General features: G+C 38.3%; 1 protein-coding gene across 3 annotated transcripts in view; it reads right to left on the bottom strand.

The window, feature by feature from the left end:
* Positions 1-21,606, bottom strand: part of ALG9 (ALG9 alpha-1,2-mannosyltransferase) — a 92,562-nt gene that overhangs the window by 66,135 nt on the left and 4,821 nt on the right. For all 3 annotated transcript variants that reach the window (XM_065881388.1, XM_065881387.1, XM_065881389.1), the window contains exons 4-8: positions 19,438-19,508; positions 13,722-13,810; positions 11,408-11,543; positions 7,285-7,372; positions 7,001-7,106 (exon numbers count right to left, since the gene is read on the bottom strand). In XM_065881388.1, coding sequence (XP_065737460.1) covers positions 7,001-7,106; positions 7,285-7,372; positions 11,408-11,543; positions 13,722-13,810; positions 19,438-19,508 — 490 coding nt within the window. The remainder of the gene's footprint in view (positions 1-7,000; positions 7,107-7,284; positions 7,373-11,407; positions 11,544-13,721; positions 13,811-19,437; positions 19,509-21,606) is intronic.

The raw sequence follows: 21,606 nt of genomic DNA, 5'->3' as shown, positions 1-21,606 counted from the left end.
AAGGATGAGGACTAGTTGCTAGGGGAACCAATCGAGTGACTGGAGGGTTGGAACTTTCAGTCCTGTCCTCCCCTTCTCTGGGGAGGGGAGAGGGGCTGGCAACAGGGTTTCATCAACAATGGCCAATGATTCAAGCAATGGTACTTATGTAATGAGGCCTCCATAAAAACCCAAAAGGACAGTCAGTGTTCAGAAAGCTTCTGGGTTGGTGAACAGGCAGAGGAGCCCACGGGGCTGTGGCACACCCAGAGAGCACGGCAGTGCCACGTTATCTTCCCAAACACCCTGCCCTACGCATCTCTTCCACCTGGCTTGTATCCTTTATAATAAACTGGTAAACACAAGTAAATGTTTCTCTGAGTTCTGGGAGCCACTCTGGCAAATTAATTGAACCTGAGGTGGGGGTTGCAGGGACAACTAATCTACAGCTGGTCAGTCAGAAGCCCAGGTGACAACCTGGACTTTGAATTGGCACGTGAAGTAGGGGCACAGGGGTTGGGGGAGGGTGAGCGTGGTAGGTTGCAGTCTTGCAGGGCTGAGTTATTAGGGCCTTTCCCATTTCCTTCCTACCTGTTTCTCCTAGTTACATTCTAGCATCCTTCCCCTTGATACACTCAACCACTATTTGATAGTGTGTATACAGGTCCCCTGTGTTCCGTAAAAAGCAACAACTTGTTTTCCTTAGGAAAACCATGTTCAGAGACCCAGACCCTGCTCGGAAGTTTTGGGGATTCAGAATGAAACAAAATGACTGAAAACACAAGCCTTACTCACACAAGTTTTGATTCTTTAACTCAAAATCCTTAAACCCAAATGATGAGAAAAAGCCCCCCTCTGCACATTTAGCAGGTTTTTCATCTGCTCTTCCCCTCCATGTGATTACTTCAATCAGGCAGTGAATGACACATGCGGGTTTTAATCACTGTGTGTTGTGACACCCGCGTTGCACCACAGCAATTTACTGCAATCAGCATTGCTTAAAAGGGTAATCAGAAGGCAGAGAAACAGGCAGAAAAGCCTGACATTTTTGCAGCTTGCACAGCAAAATAAGATTAGAAACCAAACCCTTAATGCTAGAAACATCTAAGGGAGGAGGAAGAAGAACAGGGGGACCCTAAGGAAGGACTCAAATTCAATCGTGGGTCACCTTTTGGGAAAGCTCTCTCCTTCCTGTCTAAATACAATGATAGGGACTGTTCAGGAACAGAGATTTTGTCCCAGGCCAAGCTCATTAGAGACATTTATATCTTGTATTCTCTACAAATAACCTTTTGGGTTATAGAAAACTAATGGATGGTTTTATTTTCAAAACAGAAATACACGTCTTCTCTGGATTTTAATTACTATTTAACAACACATTTCCTAAACTGAGTTCTTTAGACATCCAGTTTCCAGAGAAGTAAGTTTTTGCACAATCCTCTCCTGACTGCCAGTGTGGTGGCAATGCTATCAACCTTGACCCACCTTTTTCTTTACAAAATTCTGGAAATCTGACCCTGAGAAGAAAAACCAGAGTGACTAGAGGAAAGGAGATCACCTTCCACATCATCTACTACAGATGCTAAACATCAAAAGAAAAAAGCCTCTTTCTCTTTGATCTTTGCAAATATACGTTTTTTTCAGGAAAGCTCTTTAGTCTTTTTGTCTTTACCACAACTTACTATGCCCTTCTGTTAGGGGTATCTTTTTACCAAGGTACACCGTACTCTGAGATGAGGAACCAAAAGCATTAAGCTGGTAAACTCAATTATTTTTACGTGTTAGGAGCTCATAGATCAAGTTCACAGCTAGGCTGTGAACATTTCGTAAGACTGTTACTTCCCTGAAGGATGGGGTAAAAATCGGGGGATAAGTCAAGATTTGGGAAGGTTCAAGTTGACAACAGTCTTAAAAACAAGAGCAAAAGGGGACAAAAATAGTGAATCCTGTTAGCCAGTGTCCTCCCCTACTTGATGAGGCATCTGCCTTCAAAGAGTAAAAACTTTTATCTCTTTCCAGGGAGATATTCAGCGCTGCTCTCAGAAAATATCAAAGCTGAACTATGTAGAAAAAAATGTGTCAGAATGACAAGCTAAGCATTTAACTGGTGCAAAATGAAAGGTGAAAGGAAGCTGGAAGCAGGGTCTTTGCAGGGAGTGACTCACCTATCTCCCTCTTTGTGGAAAGTGCCTCAATTCCTTTCATTCAAACGAGCTAAAGGGAGCTTTGCAAGAGGCTAAAAGAAGAGGGGATAATGTTTATTGTTCCACAGATTGAATGGAATCTGGAATCTTTTATAGGCCTACAATTTTATAGAACTCTAGGAACTAAATTATAGTAAATCGTCCTTATAAATGTCAAATTTGCACCACCAAGAAGAAAAAGCCACCAAGGTTCAACAGAAATGATTAACAAAAGAGGGAAGGCTCTGGAACAGCTGTGGCTGGCAGGTGACCCTGAGCACTCCCCAAAAGACTCCTCTGGGGCTTCATCCTCTGCCGCTGCAGGAATGGAAAACTGTGGGCCTTCTGATAGAGGACACCAGCCCCTACCTTCTGAAATCTCCTGTCCTGTGATCTGACAGATTTGATAAAACACACAAACAGGCAGGGATCACATCCTAGGCCACCAAGTGGCATCCTTGAGCAGACCCACTGTTATTTTTGAGGGGAGAGCATTTCTTATACCTGTCCTCCCACACCTTCTCCAGGCCTGTGTCCTGCTCATCAGACAGCAGCACTGCTCTTCACTCACACACAAAACTACTTAACCTCAACATCTGAGGACTTGAAATGTTACAAGGGAAAGAGGCAAAATCAGTGCCAAGCCCTTTTTTCCCTTTTTTCCCTTTTTGCAACACTAAATTTCACCTCTTGATCTCTGACCCTATAGAGATGTTTTCCCTACAACTTTGCAACTTTATGTCTACACTACTCTAAATTTCCTAAATGCCAAGTATTCTTTACCTCATCCAAGTAATAGTTGTGAAAACTATTTCTTTCCCCTGGCTTCAAAAGTCAAGAGTCAGCCCAGATCTGGAATGTGTCATTAATATATATGTTATCTGGCCAAGAAAGTATAGAAAGGTCCCTTTGAAAACCAGAAACAACAGACAGAATAAATATTTACAGATCGTCCTCGACTTATGATGGAGTTAAGTCCTGATAAACCCATCATAAACTGAAAATATTGTAAGTCAAAAATGCATTTAATACACCTAACCTACCGAACATCACAGCTTAGCCTAGCCTACCTCAAACATGCTCAGAACACTTACATTAGCCTACAGTTGGGCAAAATCACCTAACATCAAGCCTATTTAATAACACAATGTTGACTGTCTTATGTAATTCATGGACTACTGTACTGAAAGTGAAAACAGAATGGTTGCTGGTAAAGAATGGCTGTAAGAGTTTCCATTGTTCACCCTCATGATGGAGTGGCTGACTGGGAGGTATGGCTTGCTGCCACTGTCCAGCATCACGAGAGATATCATACCGCCTACTGGAAAAAGATCCAAGTTCAAAATTCGAAGTATGGTTTCTACTGAACGTGTATTGCTTTTGCACCATCATAAAGTCAAAAAAAAATTCTAAGTTGAACCATCATAAGTTGGGGACCATTATTACAATCACAATGGAGAGACTGAAATTACCTTGCTCATGCCTGTGTAGTTCCTACCTAAAATTCAGCTAATGCTGTAAAACTACTTTAAGTTTTTAAAAAAGAACTCAATATTCAATCTTTTTGTCTCAGCAGTCCCTACACTTGAAATTCTATTTTTCTACAATGTACCCGCCTGGTGCCTACCTGGCAAACTCCTTCTCTTCCTTCCAGGCTCAGCTCAAAGATCAATTCCTCTAAGAAGTCTTTCCTGATACTACCAGATGAACTTGCTCCTTTGATTCCCTACCTTTCCACTGTAGCACATAATAGATTGGACTGTAATTATCTATTCATGTGTCTGCAGCCTTATTAGACAGTAAATTCTATGAGGACACATGATAAATGCTCAAAAGCAATTGATTCAATGTTTCTTTAGCTGAAGTCATTTATCCATTCATTCAAAAAGTATTTATAGGCTTATTATGTTCTTATATGTAAGAAACAACACTAGATGTATACAAAAACTATCAGCACAACGCATTTTAAATTTTCAGATAAAAAACTATGTGCCTGGACTTCCCTGGTGGTGCAGTGGTTGAGAATCTGCCTGCTAATGCAGGGGACACGGGTTCGAGCCCTGGTCTGGGAGGATCCCACATGCCGTGGAGCAACTAGGCCCGTGAGCCACAACTACTGAGCCTGCGCGTCTGGAGCCTGTGCTCCGCAACGAGAGAGGCCACAACAGTGAGAGGCCCGCGCACCGCGATGAAGAGTGGCCCCCACTTGCCACAACTAGAGAAAGCCCTCGCACAGAAACGAAGACCCAACACAGCAAAAATAAATAAATTAATTAATAAACTCCTACCCCCAACATCTTCTTAAAAACAAACAAAAAAACTATGTGCCTACCATAGCTAACAAAGCACTTTAAGCAGGAGACTCTTAGAAAATAGTCAAAATAATGCCAAAAAGTGCCAAACAAGTGAAAGAGTTTCCATGACAAAAAACAGGCTGTCTGACAACTGTACAGCATATAAGTCTTTGATATTTACTGAATGGACTCAACAATTACAATAAAATTAGCTGACAATGGTAAAGTACTACTTTCACCTCTATTGTTCTTAATTTGTATCAAGATAATCCCAACCTAGCACACCACAACAGGTCTAGACAAAATAGTTCTAGGACATAATAGTGATCAGAGCACTTAAGTAATCTGATGGGTACTCCAGAATTTGTTCATTCATTCATTCATAAGAAATCTTTATTGAAGACCTAGAATACACAAAGACTACCTACTCCTAAAATGGAAGAAACATTCTCTGTAAGTCTGCTAAAGCAAAATGGAGTTAACATGGAAATCAGACACCCCTGAAAATTTGTCAAAGATGAGGGAAAAGCACAAAAATTCTACCATCAAGGAACAACCTCCTAAAGTCTGGCTGACTACAGCCCGGCAATCAGTCCTGTCGATACCCAGTATGACAATTCCCTCTGTCCCAACAAAGCTTTTTCTATCATTAGGAAAGTGATCAGCTCCTGCACATCCAAAATAGCAAAATCTGAACTGAAGCTAACCCAGGTTCACTAAAGCTGGCAGAACAGAGACCCAAGGACTCTTCCCCATAAAACGCTGGCTGAAATGAACAGCAGATGCCAACATGCAGGGAAAGACTGGCCACTGCTCCGCTGGATCCCAAAACCTACCCACTGTTAAACTGGAAACATAAACTTAGGTCAGAATTTACTCTTTCTTTCCTATTCTCCCTACCAACCTGCTTATCTCTAGATGTAAAATCCTCATCAATCTAGAGGACTATAAAAATTATGAAACTTTCATATACTCTCACACAAAGTTTCATTTATAAATAAGCAGTCAGAATATCAATATGTAATAACCCATTTAAAAGGTGGAGAAGCCAACTTTTTAAAATTTAACTCAAATTAACACAATTTATTCACCTATATATAATGTATATTATGTTTCCAATAGGTTCCATGTAAATCAATTTCTAATATGCAATCTGGATGTAGGAAGACAGTCCCCCTTCTATTGTCCTGTAGAATCAACTGAAGTTTTACAAGTAAACTAAAACAATGGGCAATTAAAAACATGCAACTCTCCCTAGATAAAGGGAGACATCTAGAGGCAAAAGCTTAAAATTGGGGCTTTTTCTCATAGTCTCAGCGATCTTGGAGCCACATAAAAGAGGCTTTTAAAATTCCTTCACTTAGCAATTATTCTCTAACTATGCAGTTTGTGGATTCAATTCACTGAACAAAACACTGTTTATTTTTAACCTATTACCCGCCATCTAAAATGACAACATTCCCCAAATCCCAGGAGGCCCAATTAAATCCCATTTATATGCTTACTTTAATTCTCCTCAGTCAATCTGTTGGTTCTATTGGCAAAGTGGCACAGAAAAATGATGGGCGTGGGTTAAATTGATAAGAGACACAGAAATAATATTAACCTGCTTCATAGCAGAGCCCAAGACAGTCACATATACAGAATGCTCTAAGACCTTCAAAAGATTAAGGCAGAAGAAACTATACTTATTTAATGAGAAACTGTCTCATAAAATGTTTACTGACTTGGCTGATCTCATTAGAAAGATCTCTAACTTATCCCTCTGTAGTGGTCACTAACTCAAATGCCCTCAGGGGACCAAAAACCCAAACAAACAAACAAAAAAAAAAACCAAAACAAGCTCAAGGGCTGGCTGGGAAAAAAGAAAAAAGGGGAGGGATGGAGATGGATGGAAATTGGAGAACCAACCCCAGACTAAAGGCATTCCCTTTTTTCTCCTCTTAATCCTAAACTGGCCAAACTATCCACCCTCTCATGCTGACCTCACCCCCATTTGCTACACTTTGTCTACAGATTTTCTAAACTTTCTCCCCTAATGCATAATACTAAAGTAAAACAAATTAAAAAAAGAAAAAGTAACTCCAAATGTTATACCAAATGTATAGAAAATCTCTGGAGGAATATTTTCCAACGTGTTAACAAGAGCTATCTGGAGATGATAGGATTATGAATGTTTTAATTTTCTTATTTTTGTTATCATATTGATTTTCTAATGAGAAGAGAAAAAAGTAACTTAATTTTAAACGAGTAGCATCAAAACCCAAGGCATACCCAACAGAGTCTTCACTACTCTGAAACTGAGAATAAGAGGCAGCAGGACTAACAGAAAGCCAGATCTGAACATCACATTAATCAAGGAAAAATATTTAGTGGCTATATATCATCACTGTGCTATGTTCAAATGTCATTTATTTTTAAATAAGAAAATATTACCTGCAAAGAAAGGCTATATTTGATAAAATGTGGCAGCTGAATTAAAATTTCAAAGCTGAGGCAAATTAAGCTATCCCCTAACTCTTCCCTAATTTCATAAGGCCTTACCATAAAGATCAGGTCCATGAGGAGTAAAGACATTATACAAAACAATGTTCAGTGGTGCAATCACCAACTTCCCGTAATAGTAGCTGTCAATGACCACCACAGGCACCTAAAAGAGAGCAGAAAATATATAGCAATTGTAGAGTTTTGCTCTGGAAACATTCTCACAATGCTAATAGGATAAACTTCAGAATGAAAAACAGAATCAATTCCTAATGTTCTCTTTTCCATCCATATCAGAAGTTGCTTTCATTACAACTTTAGAACAAGATAAAAAGAAAACTCACCAGAAAGATCATTAGGGCAACCAGCGACCAATGAAAGAAACTCTTCCATCTGTGCTTCATGACCAGCAAATCAAAGGCAATAGGTAAACTATTTAACAGAGAGATAGAAAGTGGGGAGTTAAATACTTAGAATAGAAACTGAAACAGGCCAGATTTACACACACCTCATGCTGAACTGAGAATAAAATGTCTCTAGCAATTACAGAGAGGGAAGAAAGCTGGTATATGAAAGGATGTCTTCTCAAAAATAAAAAATGTGATCTCTTCACAGGACTCATCAGAATGAGATGCATCCCACAATGCACAAGAAATATAAATATTCATATTCGGAATGAGCTCCATTTTACACGTATTTATGTGTAATGGACATTTAAAATATATTAATTGTAAGTAAATGTACCCTATTGCCCTACTCCCACCCTGCCAAATAAATAAATACTGATTTCTCCCTTCCACGATGTATTAAGATTTTAGTAATAAAATATTACAAACTTTCACTTCAATTCTGATATATCCCTTTCCAATATGTAATACTGCTCCAAAATGTAATATGTAATATTTGTTCTTCTTCCTTTCACTTAAATTCCTCAAGCAAGTATCAACAGCATATGTGTGTTGTCTTCACTATTTCTTCCTTAAGGCCTAACATCAAGCTATTAAGACTGATCTAAGGTACCAGGAATCTCCTGCCCGCCAAACCCAGTATGTTTCCACAAGCTTCATCTCCCATTGTCTTTCTGTTGCACTTGACACAAAGCATCTGCTCCTTCCTCTTTAGACTCCCTGGCTCAGATGTTCTTTTCTGGGGGCTTCCCTAGTGCTCCTTTCTAGGCTTCTTTTTCCCTGCCTCACGGTGTGCCCTACCATGGTCCTAGCTCCCAAAAGCAAGGTTGTACTTTTCTCTATATATACTCATTTTCTCGGGTGCTTCAACTCCTCTTGCATGAACAATCACCTTCATATCCATGACTTCCTAATCTAGGACACTAGTCAGAGCCCTTACCTATGCTCCACTCACAAAGAATTCCATCCCACACCAATCTATTTACTTACACAGAATCTACCCAATGTCAATTACAGGCTCTGCTCCTGCCTCTTCCATAAAGTCTTTACATTTATATGGCACTATCGTCTCTATCATCTCTTTGGCAATGTCATGTGAACATCTCTTCTAAGATTTGAAATTCCACATTCTATTACCTAAATATTGCATTAACATTCTGTGTTTTTATTTTTTTCTCCCCAACTAGTTACATTTCCATAGCACCTGCATTTCTCCTTTGATAAGTCAATAAATGATAGTACATTGCTAACTGACTGATTAACTGTGATCCTGAAAGCATTTATCTAAAGGCAGACTAATCAAAATGCGCCAACTCAGAGGTATTTGGGGAACTCATGAAGTTAAATGTAAACCCAGTAGAGAGTAAAAGGAATGGAGAAACTGACAAAAGGAGGATGGAAAAGTAAAAAGGAGGGAAGAACAAGGCTTTGTGAGTCACATTAAAGTTTCGACCCCATAGAGCAGGGGTTGGCAAACTTTTTATTTAAAGGATCCAATAGCAAACACTTTAGGCTTTGCAGGCCCCATATGGTCTCTGTTGCATATTTGTGTGTGTGTGTGTGTTGTTTTTTAACAGCCCTTTAAAAATGTAAAAATTTCTTAGTTCTTAGGCTATACAAAACAGGCCAGCTGGATGTGTGACCCACAGGCTACAGAATGTCAACCTCTGTGACACAGAGCAATGGGGAAGCTATTACAAAGACAAAACAGAGTGATAAAATCATATTTGCATTTTAGGAAGATAACTATAGTTTGAGCGTGGAGAGCAGATTTATAAGGATCAAGACTAGAGATGGGAAGATCATTTATGAGCCTACATAAAAGAACAGAGGGAGGTGAAGAAAAGTAGATTGAAAAGATATTCAGGGGCTTCCCTGGTGGCGCAGTGGTCGAGGGGCCACATGCCGATGCAGGGGACGCGGGTTCGTGCCCCGGTCCGGGAGGATCCCGCATGCCGTGGAGCGGCTGGGCCCGTGAGCCGTGGCCGCTGGGCCTGCGCGTCCGGAGCCTGTGCTCCACAACAGGAGAGGCTGCAGCAGTGAGAGGCCCGCGTACCGCAAAAAAAAAAAAAAAAAAAAAAAAAAAAATATTCAAGAAGTACAAGAAATTAATAAGACATGAGAAAGAGAAAACAGTCACAGATAATTTTCAGGTCCTGGCTCAGCACAGACGGTGGTACCATTTCTGGGCTAGAAACAAAGGTAAAGGACAGATTTGGAGGGAAGATAATGAGTTCAGTTCTGTAAATGTTTAGCTATATAAATGGAGATATCCAATAGGCAGCTAGGTATACATGAGAGAAGCTTAAGAGATGACTGGACTATATAAAGATTTGGGACTCATCAAGATGATGGAAAGAGCAGAAAGTACAGAAGAGGCTCTTACACAAAATCTTGAGAAATATAATTAATTTGAGAATGATGTGCAGAATAGAAGAAAAGATTGGAGGTGGGGAAACCAGCCTTTAAAATCCACTTAAGAAAATTTTAAATGTCTATTCTGATTTAGTAACTCCCTTATAAAAATTTATCCCATAGATAAATTTCCACAAGTGTATAGATATATGTACAAAAATGTTCACTGAAGCATTGGGTATAACAGCAAAAAAACTGAAAACCAAATGCCTACCAATAAAACAATGGTTAAATAAATTATGGACAGCCATATAATAATAGAATGTTATGCAACTGATACAAAGGACGATATAAATCTATGTACAGAAGATATACATATGTATAGGATAATTCTGTTTGTTTTAAGAATTTAAGTATGTATGTATAAATGTGTATGTGTGCATTTATTCATGTAAGGATAATTTCTGGAAAGATATGTACAAAACTATCAGCAGTGACTAACTGTGAAGACTGGGTTAGGGGAGAAAAGAACTAAGAATTCTTTTTACCTCATACAATCTGGTACTTTTTTAAAATAATAAAGATATACTACTATGATAATAACCTTAACACAAACTAACATCTTTTTCTAAATAACTAGTGGTACAGGCAAGAAATTAAGGCAGCACAAACTAGAGGAGTTGTGAAAACAAAAAGTATAAAAGAAATGAGAGGTACTATGGAACTTGGAAAAAAAAAAGATGCTGCAGGCAGGAGAGAAGAAGAACTGAAAGGAAACTCAGATAACAAGCCTGGGTGACTGGGAAAATGCACAGCACAGGGTGGTACAGCATGGAAAAAACATCAGCTGTTACAGTCAGAAGGCCTGGATTCAAAGCAAACATAACCTTAAAGGCAAATTACTCAAAACCTCTCGAAGTCCACTTTCTCATTTATATAAAGCACTAATAATTGGAGACTTCCCTGATGGCACAGTGGTTAAGAATCTGCCTGCCAATGCAGGGGACACGGGTTCGTTCCCTGGTCCAGGAAGATCTCATATGCCACGGCACAACTAAGCCTGTGCACCACAACTACTGAGCCTGCACTCTAGCGCCCACGAGCCACAACTACTGAGCCCACGCGCCACAACTACTTAACCCATCCACCACAACTACTGAAGCCCATGCGCCCTAGAGCCCACACACCGCAACTACTGAGCCCATGCACCGCAACTACTGAAGCTCGCATGCCCTAGAGCCCACGCACCACAACTACTGAGCCCGTGTGCTACAACTACTGCAGCCCACGCACCTAGAGCCCATGCTCTGCAACACGAAAGCCACTGCAATGAGAAGCCTGCGCACCACAACAAAGAGTAGCCCCTGCTTGCTGCAACTAGAGAAAGCCCACACGCAGCAATGGAGACCCACCAAAAAAAAAAAAAGCACTAATAATTGTATTTGTCTTACAGAGTAGGTTTAGGAATAAAGTTCATAAAGGGTTTAGCTGTGCACAGGATACAGCAGATGCTTAACAGTCACTTTCTTATTAGAATTAATCGTAACAATAAGTACTAAGAGAAATATTCTTCCAATTCCCAGAATCTTTGAATAATTAATTTCTATAACTTTAGGTCCTACCCAAAGAATATGGAGGTAACCTAACATTAGGATTGACTATATACCCAGTGATACATGGAAGATGAATCAGGTTAGTTTCTTACCCAAGAGCTGCACTGAATGGCCAGCCTAAGATAGCCCCAGCTGCTACTCCAAGCACAGCAAAGGAAGTTTTGTCCATATACCAGCCAGTCATGGCTATCAATGTAGTGTACATACAGAAGCTGCTAGGAAGGAATGCTGCAAGACAAAAGAAATGAAAGAAAACGGGGGAAAGGGACAAGAGATTGAGATTTATGAGTTATCAGTTATTAAAAATATAGCTGCACTGCAATATGTCAATAACCAGGAACATACTTTGAGCAATGCTATATTAGAAATGAGGAGTAAAGTGATACTCGTTAAAAAAAAAACAAAGTTCAATGATTTTATTTTCTCTCTCCTGTTTTTTATGTACCAACACATCACCCAATTATACAATGCCAACCATACCATTTATCTCCTGGCCTGTACCCCAAGTCTAAAACTTACAGGATTCCAGGTTCCCCAGATGTACCTCCAGGTTACATTTCCAGACAGGAAGTATGCTTCAAGAAATTTAGAGCCATCGCTAACAATCTGTTTCTGAAGAAGTTTATCCTCTGATAGTCTTCTGAGACTGTCCTATTAGCAACCTGTACCCCGTAGGAATTCTCAGAAGCCTTCTCAAGGAACAAATATGTTCGATGGCAGCACTGCTTTGCATCCTTCATCCACTGACATAGATAGCTTGGCCTTTAGATGTCCCCCTAATTATTTCCATCAAGGTAACTTTCTTGTTGCATACAGCAGAGGACTGACCACCTTCAGGGTCTCTGCAACAGTAACATTTCATCAAAATGTTTCTAACAACTCTACAAAAAATGCAGATCTGCCTTTCCCTGCTGTTTAAGTGCTTCACCTAGCACTAGAAAAATCAATACCAACTCCAACAGGGACCACAATGAACAGGCAGTATGATTTGAGAAACTCAGCAAAGGGTTCAGAGGCTCATATCAAAGGATGCCTTTAACTTATCTGTGCCTTAACATCCTCAGCTGAAATTATAAAACTAAAAATACTCTCAGGTATCTCCCTCACATAAGAATCAATTTTAGGAGTAGCAAAGTAACTAAAAAAACATGTGAAGGGCTTCCCTGGTGGCGTAGTGGTTGAGAATCCACCTGCCGATGCAGGGGACACAGATTTATGCCCCGGTCTGGGAAGATCCCACATGCAGCGGAGCGGCTGGGCCCATGAGCCATGGCCGCTGAGCCTGTGCATCCGGAGCCTGTGCTCTGCAATGGGAGAGGCCACAACAGTGAGAGGCCCGTGTACGGCAAAAAACAAAACAAAACAAAAAAAAAACCATGTGAGGTACAACCTTCCCAGATAAATGCTAAATAATATTGATGCCATCCAAAGCTGTTGATTCTAGCTCCAAGGGGAGCAGAGGAATATGAGGTCTCTGCCAGCTCAGAGGGCAAAGCATAGTCTCATTTAGGACAGTGGATCTCAAAGTTATTCAGGCGTGAGGCCCTGAGATCTCTGCAGAACATGGATTTTGATACAGTCAGTGAAAAGCAAATATATACTTTTGCGCTAGATACTATTTTTTGTGTATATTTAGTGTGTATACTAGATTCTGGTATACACAAGCAAAAATTAAAATTAAAATTGAGATGATTATATCTAGTAACTTAATTTTTCTGGAAAACTGGAAACAGGCTACCTTTTGGCAACAGGCCACTTTGGCTCAGCTCATAGAACACAAATCTTCAATGGCAGCACGGTTTGAAAGCCACCACTCTACATTAACAATTTTACTCTAAATTTCCAGAAGCTTACTTTATTCTATAAAATACAGTACTTTATAGAATACTGTATTTTATAGTATACGTTTATACTTTTATAGAATACACTGCAAATAACTGGCATAAAATAGAACCATCAAGACCAGGGTTTTTAGACATAAAGTGCTTCCTTGAGCAAAATAACAAAATTATTGTCCTTCCCCTAAAAGCAAAGAAAGGCAGTGGATGCCTCTGTTTCTCAGCCCTGCTGTGATAAAAAATATAATAATGTAATAGAAAGCAACCTGATGAAAATAACAGCTCTACAACTTATGAGTTCTTTGGCTTTCAGTAAGTCGCTTCACCTTTCTAAGTTTCAGCGTCCTTACCTGCAAAAATGAGAAAATATTTATCTGACTTATAAATATTTATCTGACCTTACAACCACAGGATGGCTGTAAAGGTCAATCAAGATCAGGTAGATAACAGGACTATAGATTACTGACATGTTACACAAATATAACCTATATCTGGACAAGTTCTTCTGCTTGATGCAACTGTGAAATATCAGTGATCCTTTTATGCCCTCACCTGCTCTTTTACTTACCTGATGATGAGCAAAACATGCCAGTGCTGAGAACCAAGAAGGCTAGCATCATTCGACTCACATGCAGCCCAAACTTCTTGCACACAGCCCTAGAGGAAAGGCAAAGACTATCAGCATAGCAAACCTTCAGGATGGAAATTTCAAATTAAAGGACAAAAACATGTCTGCATCACAGAGAACACTGAAGATCTAAAGTCAAATACAGAACTGTCTCAACAGGTCTGTTAGCAATTCCATGTGCATAAGAAACCCAAACATTCTTATTCCTTAAGCAGGAGAGAAGCTCTCTACCTAAGAGGAAATGTACACTTTCTGTGCTAGATTATTTCTAATATCAGTAGGAAAACAGCCTGATATAGTGGAAAAATAACAGGCCTCAGATGGGCACAGGTTAAAATCCTGGCCCTTCCACTCACTAGCAGTGGTACCCTCATCTAGTTACATAATCTAGTTAAATGAAGATAATGATAAATGAAGATAAATCTGTTAAATGAAGATAATGATAATACTTACTGCATAAGGTTTCTGTGAGGGCAATGCATGGTAAAGTGCACAGAAGAGTGCCAGGCACAGAGTTGCTCAATAGATGGCAGTTATCAGAAAAAAAGACTAGGAGTTACACCAAAGGTTTTTTTTGTGTTTTGCGGTACGCGGGCCTCTCACTGCTGTGGCCTCTCCCGTTGCAGAGCACAGGCTCCAGACACGCAGGCTCAGTGGCCATGGCTCACGGGCCTAGCCACTCCGTGGCATGTGGGATCTTCCCGGACCGGGTCACGAACCCATGTCCCCTGCATCGGCAGGCGGACTCTCAACCACTGCGCCACCAGGGAAGCCCCCAAAGTTTTAATAAATAGTTATCTAAGTCAATGTTTCTAAAGCAATTATATACCTCCTTTTACTTTTGTCTTACAGGCCTTTTCAACCCTATAAATAAAACATTATTAGAGGTGAGCATTGCTTCATTTAGTCAATATCTGTTCAGACTTAACTATGTGTTACCTATTTTCTTGCTCAGGTTCCTTATTGCATCTCTGACCTTCTTTCTGAAATAATTTTGTTTCTTCCTAAATATATCCTTTAGAAGGTTCTTTAGTGAGGATCTCTTAATGGTAAATTCTGGCTTTTGTTTGATCTTTCTTTATATTTTGTCTGAAAAGTCTTTATTTAACTCTTGGTCTTAAAAGGTGGTTTAGCTGAGTACATACTTTTAGGATGACAGTCATTTTCTCACAGAACTTTGAACATATTTTTTGTCTTCTGGCTTTTGAGAATGCTTTTGTTGGTCTAACTGCCTGACATTCCTTTGTAGGTTTTATATTAGTCCTCTGTCAACTTGTAAGATCTTCTTTGTCCTTTGTTTTACACAGTCTTACCAATTCCTTTTTATTTATCCAGCTCAGCATGTTAGGCTTCCTGAATCTGTGCATTAGCATATTTTCTCCTTTGATTCTGGAAAAATCTTATTAGCTATTACTTCCCTGAATCCTGCCTCTCCCTATTCTCTCTCTCCTAGATCTGATTAGATATATATCAGATCTTTCAACTCGACCACATACTTTTTTTTTTTTGCGGTACGCGGGCCTCTCACTGTCGTGGCCTCTCCTGTTGCGGAGCACAGGCTCCGGACGCGCAGGCTCAGCGGCCATGGCTCATAGGCCCAGCCGCTCCACAGCATGTGGGATCTTCCCTGACCAGGACACGAACCCGTGTCCCCTGCATCGGCAGGTGGACTCTCAACCGCTGCGCCACCAGGGAAGCCCCCACACACATTTCTTAGCCTTTCATATTTCCTTTTTTCTGTCACTCTGTACTACATTCTTAGTAATTGCTTCAGATCAATCTTCTAGTTTACTTATTAGAAGTGTCTAATCAGTTATTTGATCTACTGAATTTTCAATATCAATCATTATGTTTTCATTTCTAGAAGTTCTGGTTGGTTCTTTTTTAAATCTGCCTGGTCATTTTTGTAGTCTCATTTGTTTTTTTTTTGTTTTTAATCCTTTTAATTTTATTATGGTATGAACACTTAATATAAGATCTACCTTCTCTACAGATTTTTAAATGTAAAATACAGTATTGTTATCTATAGGCATAATGTTCAGCAGATCTCCACAGCTAATTCACGTCACGTAAGTGAAACTTTATACCCATTGATTAGCAACTTTCCATTTCCACCTGCCCCCAAACTGGGCAGCCACAATTCTATCCCTTTTTTCCATGAGTTCAACTATTTATTTTGGATAACTCATGAAAGTGGAATCATGCAATATTTGTTCTTCTGTGACCAGTTATTTCCCTTAGCACAATTTCCTCAAGGTTCATCCACTTCGTCACATTTGCAGAATTTCCTTCTTTTTTAAGACTGAAAAATACTCCATTGTATACCACGTCCTCCACCCCATTCATCTCTCACTGGGTATTTAGGTTGTTTCCAATCTTGGCTATTGTGACTAATGCTGCAACGAATACTGGAGTGCAAATACTGCTTTGAGATCCTGATTTCAATTCTTTTATATAAATCCCCAGAAGTGGGTTTGCTGGATCATATGGTGGCTCTATTTTTTTAAATTTTCTGAGGAACCTCAAACTGTTTTCCACAGTGACAGTACCATTTTGCATTTCCACCAACAGCGTGCAAGGGTTCCAACTTCTCTACATCCTCACCAATACCTGTCTTTGTTTTTAGACAAGAGCCATTCTTTTTTCTTTTTTTTAATTGAAATATAGTTGATTTACAATGTTCTGTTAGTTTCTGGTGTACAGCAAAGTGATTCAAAGTATATATACATATATATATTCTTTTTCATATTCTTTTCTATTACAGTTTATTACAGGATATTGAATATAGTTCCCTGTGCTATACAGTAGGACCTTGTTATTTTATATATATTAGTTTGTATCTGCTAATCCCAAACTCCTAATTTATCCCTCCCCCACCCCCTTTCCACTTTAGTAACAGTAACTTTGTTTTCTATGTAAGTCTGTTTTCTATGTGAGTCTGTTTTCTATGTGAGTTTCTGTTTTGTAAATACGTTCATTTGTATCATATTTTAGATTCCACATGTAAGTGATATCATATAGTATTTGTCTTTCTCTTTCTGACCTACTTCACTTAGTATGATAAACTCTAGATCCGTCCATGTTGCATATGGTATTATTTCATTCTGTTTTATGGCTGAATAGTATTGCATTTTGTGTGTGTGTATACATATATATATATATATATATATATATATATGTGTGTATACACACCACATTTTCTTTATCCATTGATCTATCAATGGACATTTAGGTTGCTTCCATGTCTTGGCCATTGTAAATAGTGCTGCAGTGAACACTGGGGTGCATGTATCTTTTCAAATTAGTTTTCTGTGGATATATGCCCAGGAGTGGGATTGCTGATCATATGACAATCCTATTTTTAGTTTTTTAAGGACCCTCCATACTGTTCTCCATAGTGGCTGCAGCAATTAACATTCCCACCAACAGTGTAGGAGGGTTTCCTTTTCTCTACACCCTCTCAGCATTTATTTTTTGTAGACTTTTTGATGATAGCCATTTTGACCAGTGTGAGGTGATACTTCATTGTAGTTCTGATTTGCATTTCTCTAATAATTAGCAATGTTGAGCATCTTTTCATGTGCTTACTGGCCATCTGTATGTCTTCTTTAGAGAAATGTCTGTTTAGGTCTTCCGCCCATTTTTTGATTGGGTTTTTTGTTTTTTTGTTATTGAGTTATAGGAGCTGTTTGTGTGTTTTGGAAATTAAGCCCTTGCTGGTCACATCATTTGCAAATATTTTCCCACAGTCTGTAGTTTGTTTTTTTGTTTTGTTTATGGTTTCCTCTGCTGTGCAAAACCTTGTAAGTGTGATTAGGTCCCATTTGTTTATCTTTGCTTTTATTTCTCTTGCCTTGGGAGACTGACCTAAGAAAACATTAGTACAATTTATGTCAGAGAATGTTTTGCCTATGTTCTCTTCTCGGAGTTTTATGGTGTCATGTCTTATATTTAAGTCTTTAAGCCATTCTGGGTTTATTTTTGTGTATGGTGTGAGGGAGGGTTCTAAATTTATTGATTTACATGCGGCTGTCCAGGTTTCCCAACACTACTTGCTGAAGAGACTGTCTTTTCTCCATTGTATATTCTTGCCTCCTTAGGCAAGAGCCATTCTAACAAATATGAAGTGATCTCACTGTGGTTTTGATTTGCATTTCCCTGATGATTAGTGATACTGTCATCTTTTCATATATGTTGGCCAGATTATTAGGTTTCTTACTATTGAGTTACAGGAGTTCCTTATACATTTTGGAAATGAATCTCTTATCAGATATATGGTTTGCAAATATTTTCTCCCATTCTGCAAGTTCTTTTTCACTCCATTGATTGTTTAGTCTCTTGTTTCTTCTTTATGTTTTCAATTCCTTCTTTTATTTTTTAAAAATATTAAATGTAATTATTTTATATTCTTATTTTAGTAATTCCTAATAAATGAAGTTTTGCAGGTCAGCTTTCTATTGATCTGTTATCTCTGCTGGCTCTCACTCATAATGTTTTGTTCCCTTCTGTGATTTGTCATTTATTTTTACTATAAATTCTTGTTCACTAGAATTTTATCTATGGTAATGCTTTGACACCTGGATTAAGGATCCACTTCTCTAGAGAAATTTTACATTTGTTTTTGCAAGATGCCTGGGAACACTAACAACCCAGAACAATTTAAAGTAAACTCTCAACTTGGGGTTTAGGGGGCCATGTGGGTGATTTGAATTCAGTCCTGAACTCATATAAAGACCAACTTAAGATTACAATCCTCAAAGGCAGCAGTGGATTTCTTTTTTTTTTTTTTGCGGTATGCGGGCCTCTCACTGTTGTGGCCTCTCCCGTTGCGGAGCACAGGCTCCGGACGCGCAGGCTCAGCGGCCATGGCTCACGGGCCCAGCCACTCCACGGCATGTGGGATCTTCCTGGGCCGGGGCATGAACCCGTGTCCCCTGCATCGGCAGGCAGACTCTCAACCACTGCGCCACCAGGGAAGCCCTGGATTTCTTTTTTTTTCCTCTATTCTACCCAGAGTCAAGGCCAAAGAACTTTTTTATCTTATATTTTTGGCTGTTTTGCAGTGGGAAGACTTTAAATAATGATTACTAAGTCCAGACACCTTTTAAGGCATTATTAAAATAAGATGTTTCTTAGGTTTCATGTTAAAAAAAGGTAGCTATTTTTATTACTGGAACACTTAACTGCTTAATACTTTCACTAATATTCATTCAACCAATAGGTACTTGGTGAAAGACAATGTACTGGGTGCAAATAAGAGCAGTGAGTTCCACACTGGGAATAATTTCCTATCAGCTCAGCTCAAAGGGAGAAGAAAGAAATCATGATCCTATCTCTCAGGACCAAAAAAGAAAAAAAAAAAAAAAAGGGCCCTACTAAATCCTACCAAATAAAATACCAGTTAGATATTTATTAACAGAATTAAAGTTAATAATATGAAGATATGCCATTTATCACCTCAGGAAAGAAAGTGATAATTAGAAGCATTCCCTTCCAATGGTTCGTTTCAAATAAGAAATTGCACTTTAGATATAATATTAGAAGCTAGAAGGAAAATGTTTTCTGTTTCTAAACACTGCTTCTACTATCACAGTAATAATCTATGCTATATTGGGCTTCCTCATAGCACTTTTAGAAGCAAAGCTTTTATACTCACTTGTAAAAGTAAAGTTCACATATACAGCTCACAAAAGCCAGCAAACATCGTAAAAAGTAAAAGACAAGAATCTGAAAGAAACCCAGAACAAGAAAACAGAAGTTAAAGATAAGTTAGAAAAACTCTTAAAGATGAAACCACTCTCATTTGTCACTAATAACTATAAATTGATATAATCCTTTTGAAAAGCAATATGTATCAAGAACCATGCAAATTTTCATGTCCCTAAATTCAAGTATAGAAGTATATCTACTTCTCTGATTCCGGCCCACAGAAGTAACTCAAAATATGGGAGGGGAGGAGTTCTATTCATAAAAATGTTAATTGCAGCTCTACTAACTTAGTAAAAACTATTTTAAAAACTATAAAATGTTCAATTACAGGGAAATGGTTAAATTATATCTATTCATGTATTATTATACACGTATCAAAGTTTATGGTTACAAAGACAGTGGAAAAATTCTTATGATATAAAACTCATTTATTCAACAAGCATTTCTTAGACAATTATAACTGATTATAATTATTATAAAATTATATTACAAAATACTAAATGAAAATATATGATATAACATTATTTATACATCAGAGTTACAGCTATGGAAATCAGAAGTACTGTATATGAAAAAACTGGAAAGAAATATAATAAAATGGTAAAAGTGGCTATATCAGGCTAGTGAGACTTAGGTACATATTTTTCCTCTTATTTTTCAAATGTCTGTAATGTGGTTTTTATTAATTGTAGGAATTGACATGAATTTTACAAATAAAAATAACAAAATAATAAGAATTGTACCGAATAGCTTTTATACTACAGTATACTGGTATGTTTAAAAGCAATGAATACCTCTGAAAATAAGCACTATTTAAATATATTCTATGATTAATATTACTACATATAACTTAAAAGTTCTTTCAGTTTTCATCATTATGTTCAATCAAGTGATCAGCAAATGCCCAAGTTCATTCATTAATTCAATAAAACCATACTGAAAACCTACTATATATTGAGCACTCTCTAGATGCTACTAGGAATACAGATAATTTTAGTACAAGGTATCCACACTTAAGGACTCTTCATCTGGTTGAGGAGAGTACAAAAACACACTTAGAAAGTTAAAAATTAACACAAGTTAATATAAGAACTGTATTTGGGAGTAGGACAGTGATGCTCCCATAGCAACTAATATTCAACATAGTAACTGGATGTCGGGTTAGTGCAAAAAGACACAAAAAAGAAATGAGATATGAGGAATGGAACAGAAGAAACTAAACTCTACATGCACAGATGAAAGAGAATCCAGAGATTCACCTGACAAACCACTGACACTAATAAGGAAATTCAGTGAGATTTTGATCAAGATCAAAAAGCAAAAAGCAACTGTGTTCCTCACAATTGTGTTCCTCACCTGCAATGACCTCCTACAAAAATTACAGAAAACAAGATACCGTTCATAACAGTAACAAAAAGTATAAAGAATCTAGTCATTATCCTAGTCAAAGAATGGATAAGCCTAAAATGGATACATTGTTTACATTTTATTAAAAGACACAGAAAACCTAACTAAGTGGATAAATACATCATTTTAGGGATGGAATGACTCAACACTCTAAATAAATATTGATTCTCATATTAATACATAAATTCAATGCAACTCCAATCAATACCTACCAGAATTTGGGAAAGGGGCAAATTGATTCTAAAATGATTTTTAAAATACAATTTTAAGGACTTCCCTGGCAGTCCAGCAATTAAAAGACTCCGTGTTCCCAATGCAGGGTAACTGGGTTCAATCCCTGGTCAGGGAACTAGGTCCCACATGCTGCAACTAAGAGTTCGCATGCCGCAACTAAAGATCCCGTGGGCAGCAACTAAGACCCAGTGCAGCCAAATAAATAAATAAATACATAAATATTTAAAAAATTAAAAATGAAACACAATTTTTAAAATGGATAGAGAAATTCATCAGCCAAATATTAACACATACTACAAAGCCATAATAATAGAAGCAACATGGTACTCTCTGACAAACTGACCAATGATACAGAATTAAAAAGGCCAGAAACATACATGGGAATGAGATGTATGATACAGATGGTATTACAAACCAGAAGGAAAAGGATGAATTATTTAGCAGATGGTGCTGGAAAATCCAGTTCGCCATATAG

This window comes from Phocoena phocoena, chromosome 8 (assembly GCF_963924675.1).
Source record: "Phocoena phocoena chromosome 8, mPhoPho1.1, whole genome shotgun sequence".
NCBI classification, from domain to species: domain Eukaryota; kingdom Metazoa; phylum Chordata; class Mammalia; order Artiodactyla; family Phocoenidae; genus Phocoena; species Phocoena phocoena.
Note: the sequence above shows the minus strand (reverse complement) of the source record. Positions and strands in the feature narration are given on the sequence as shown.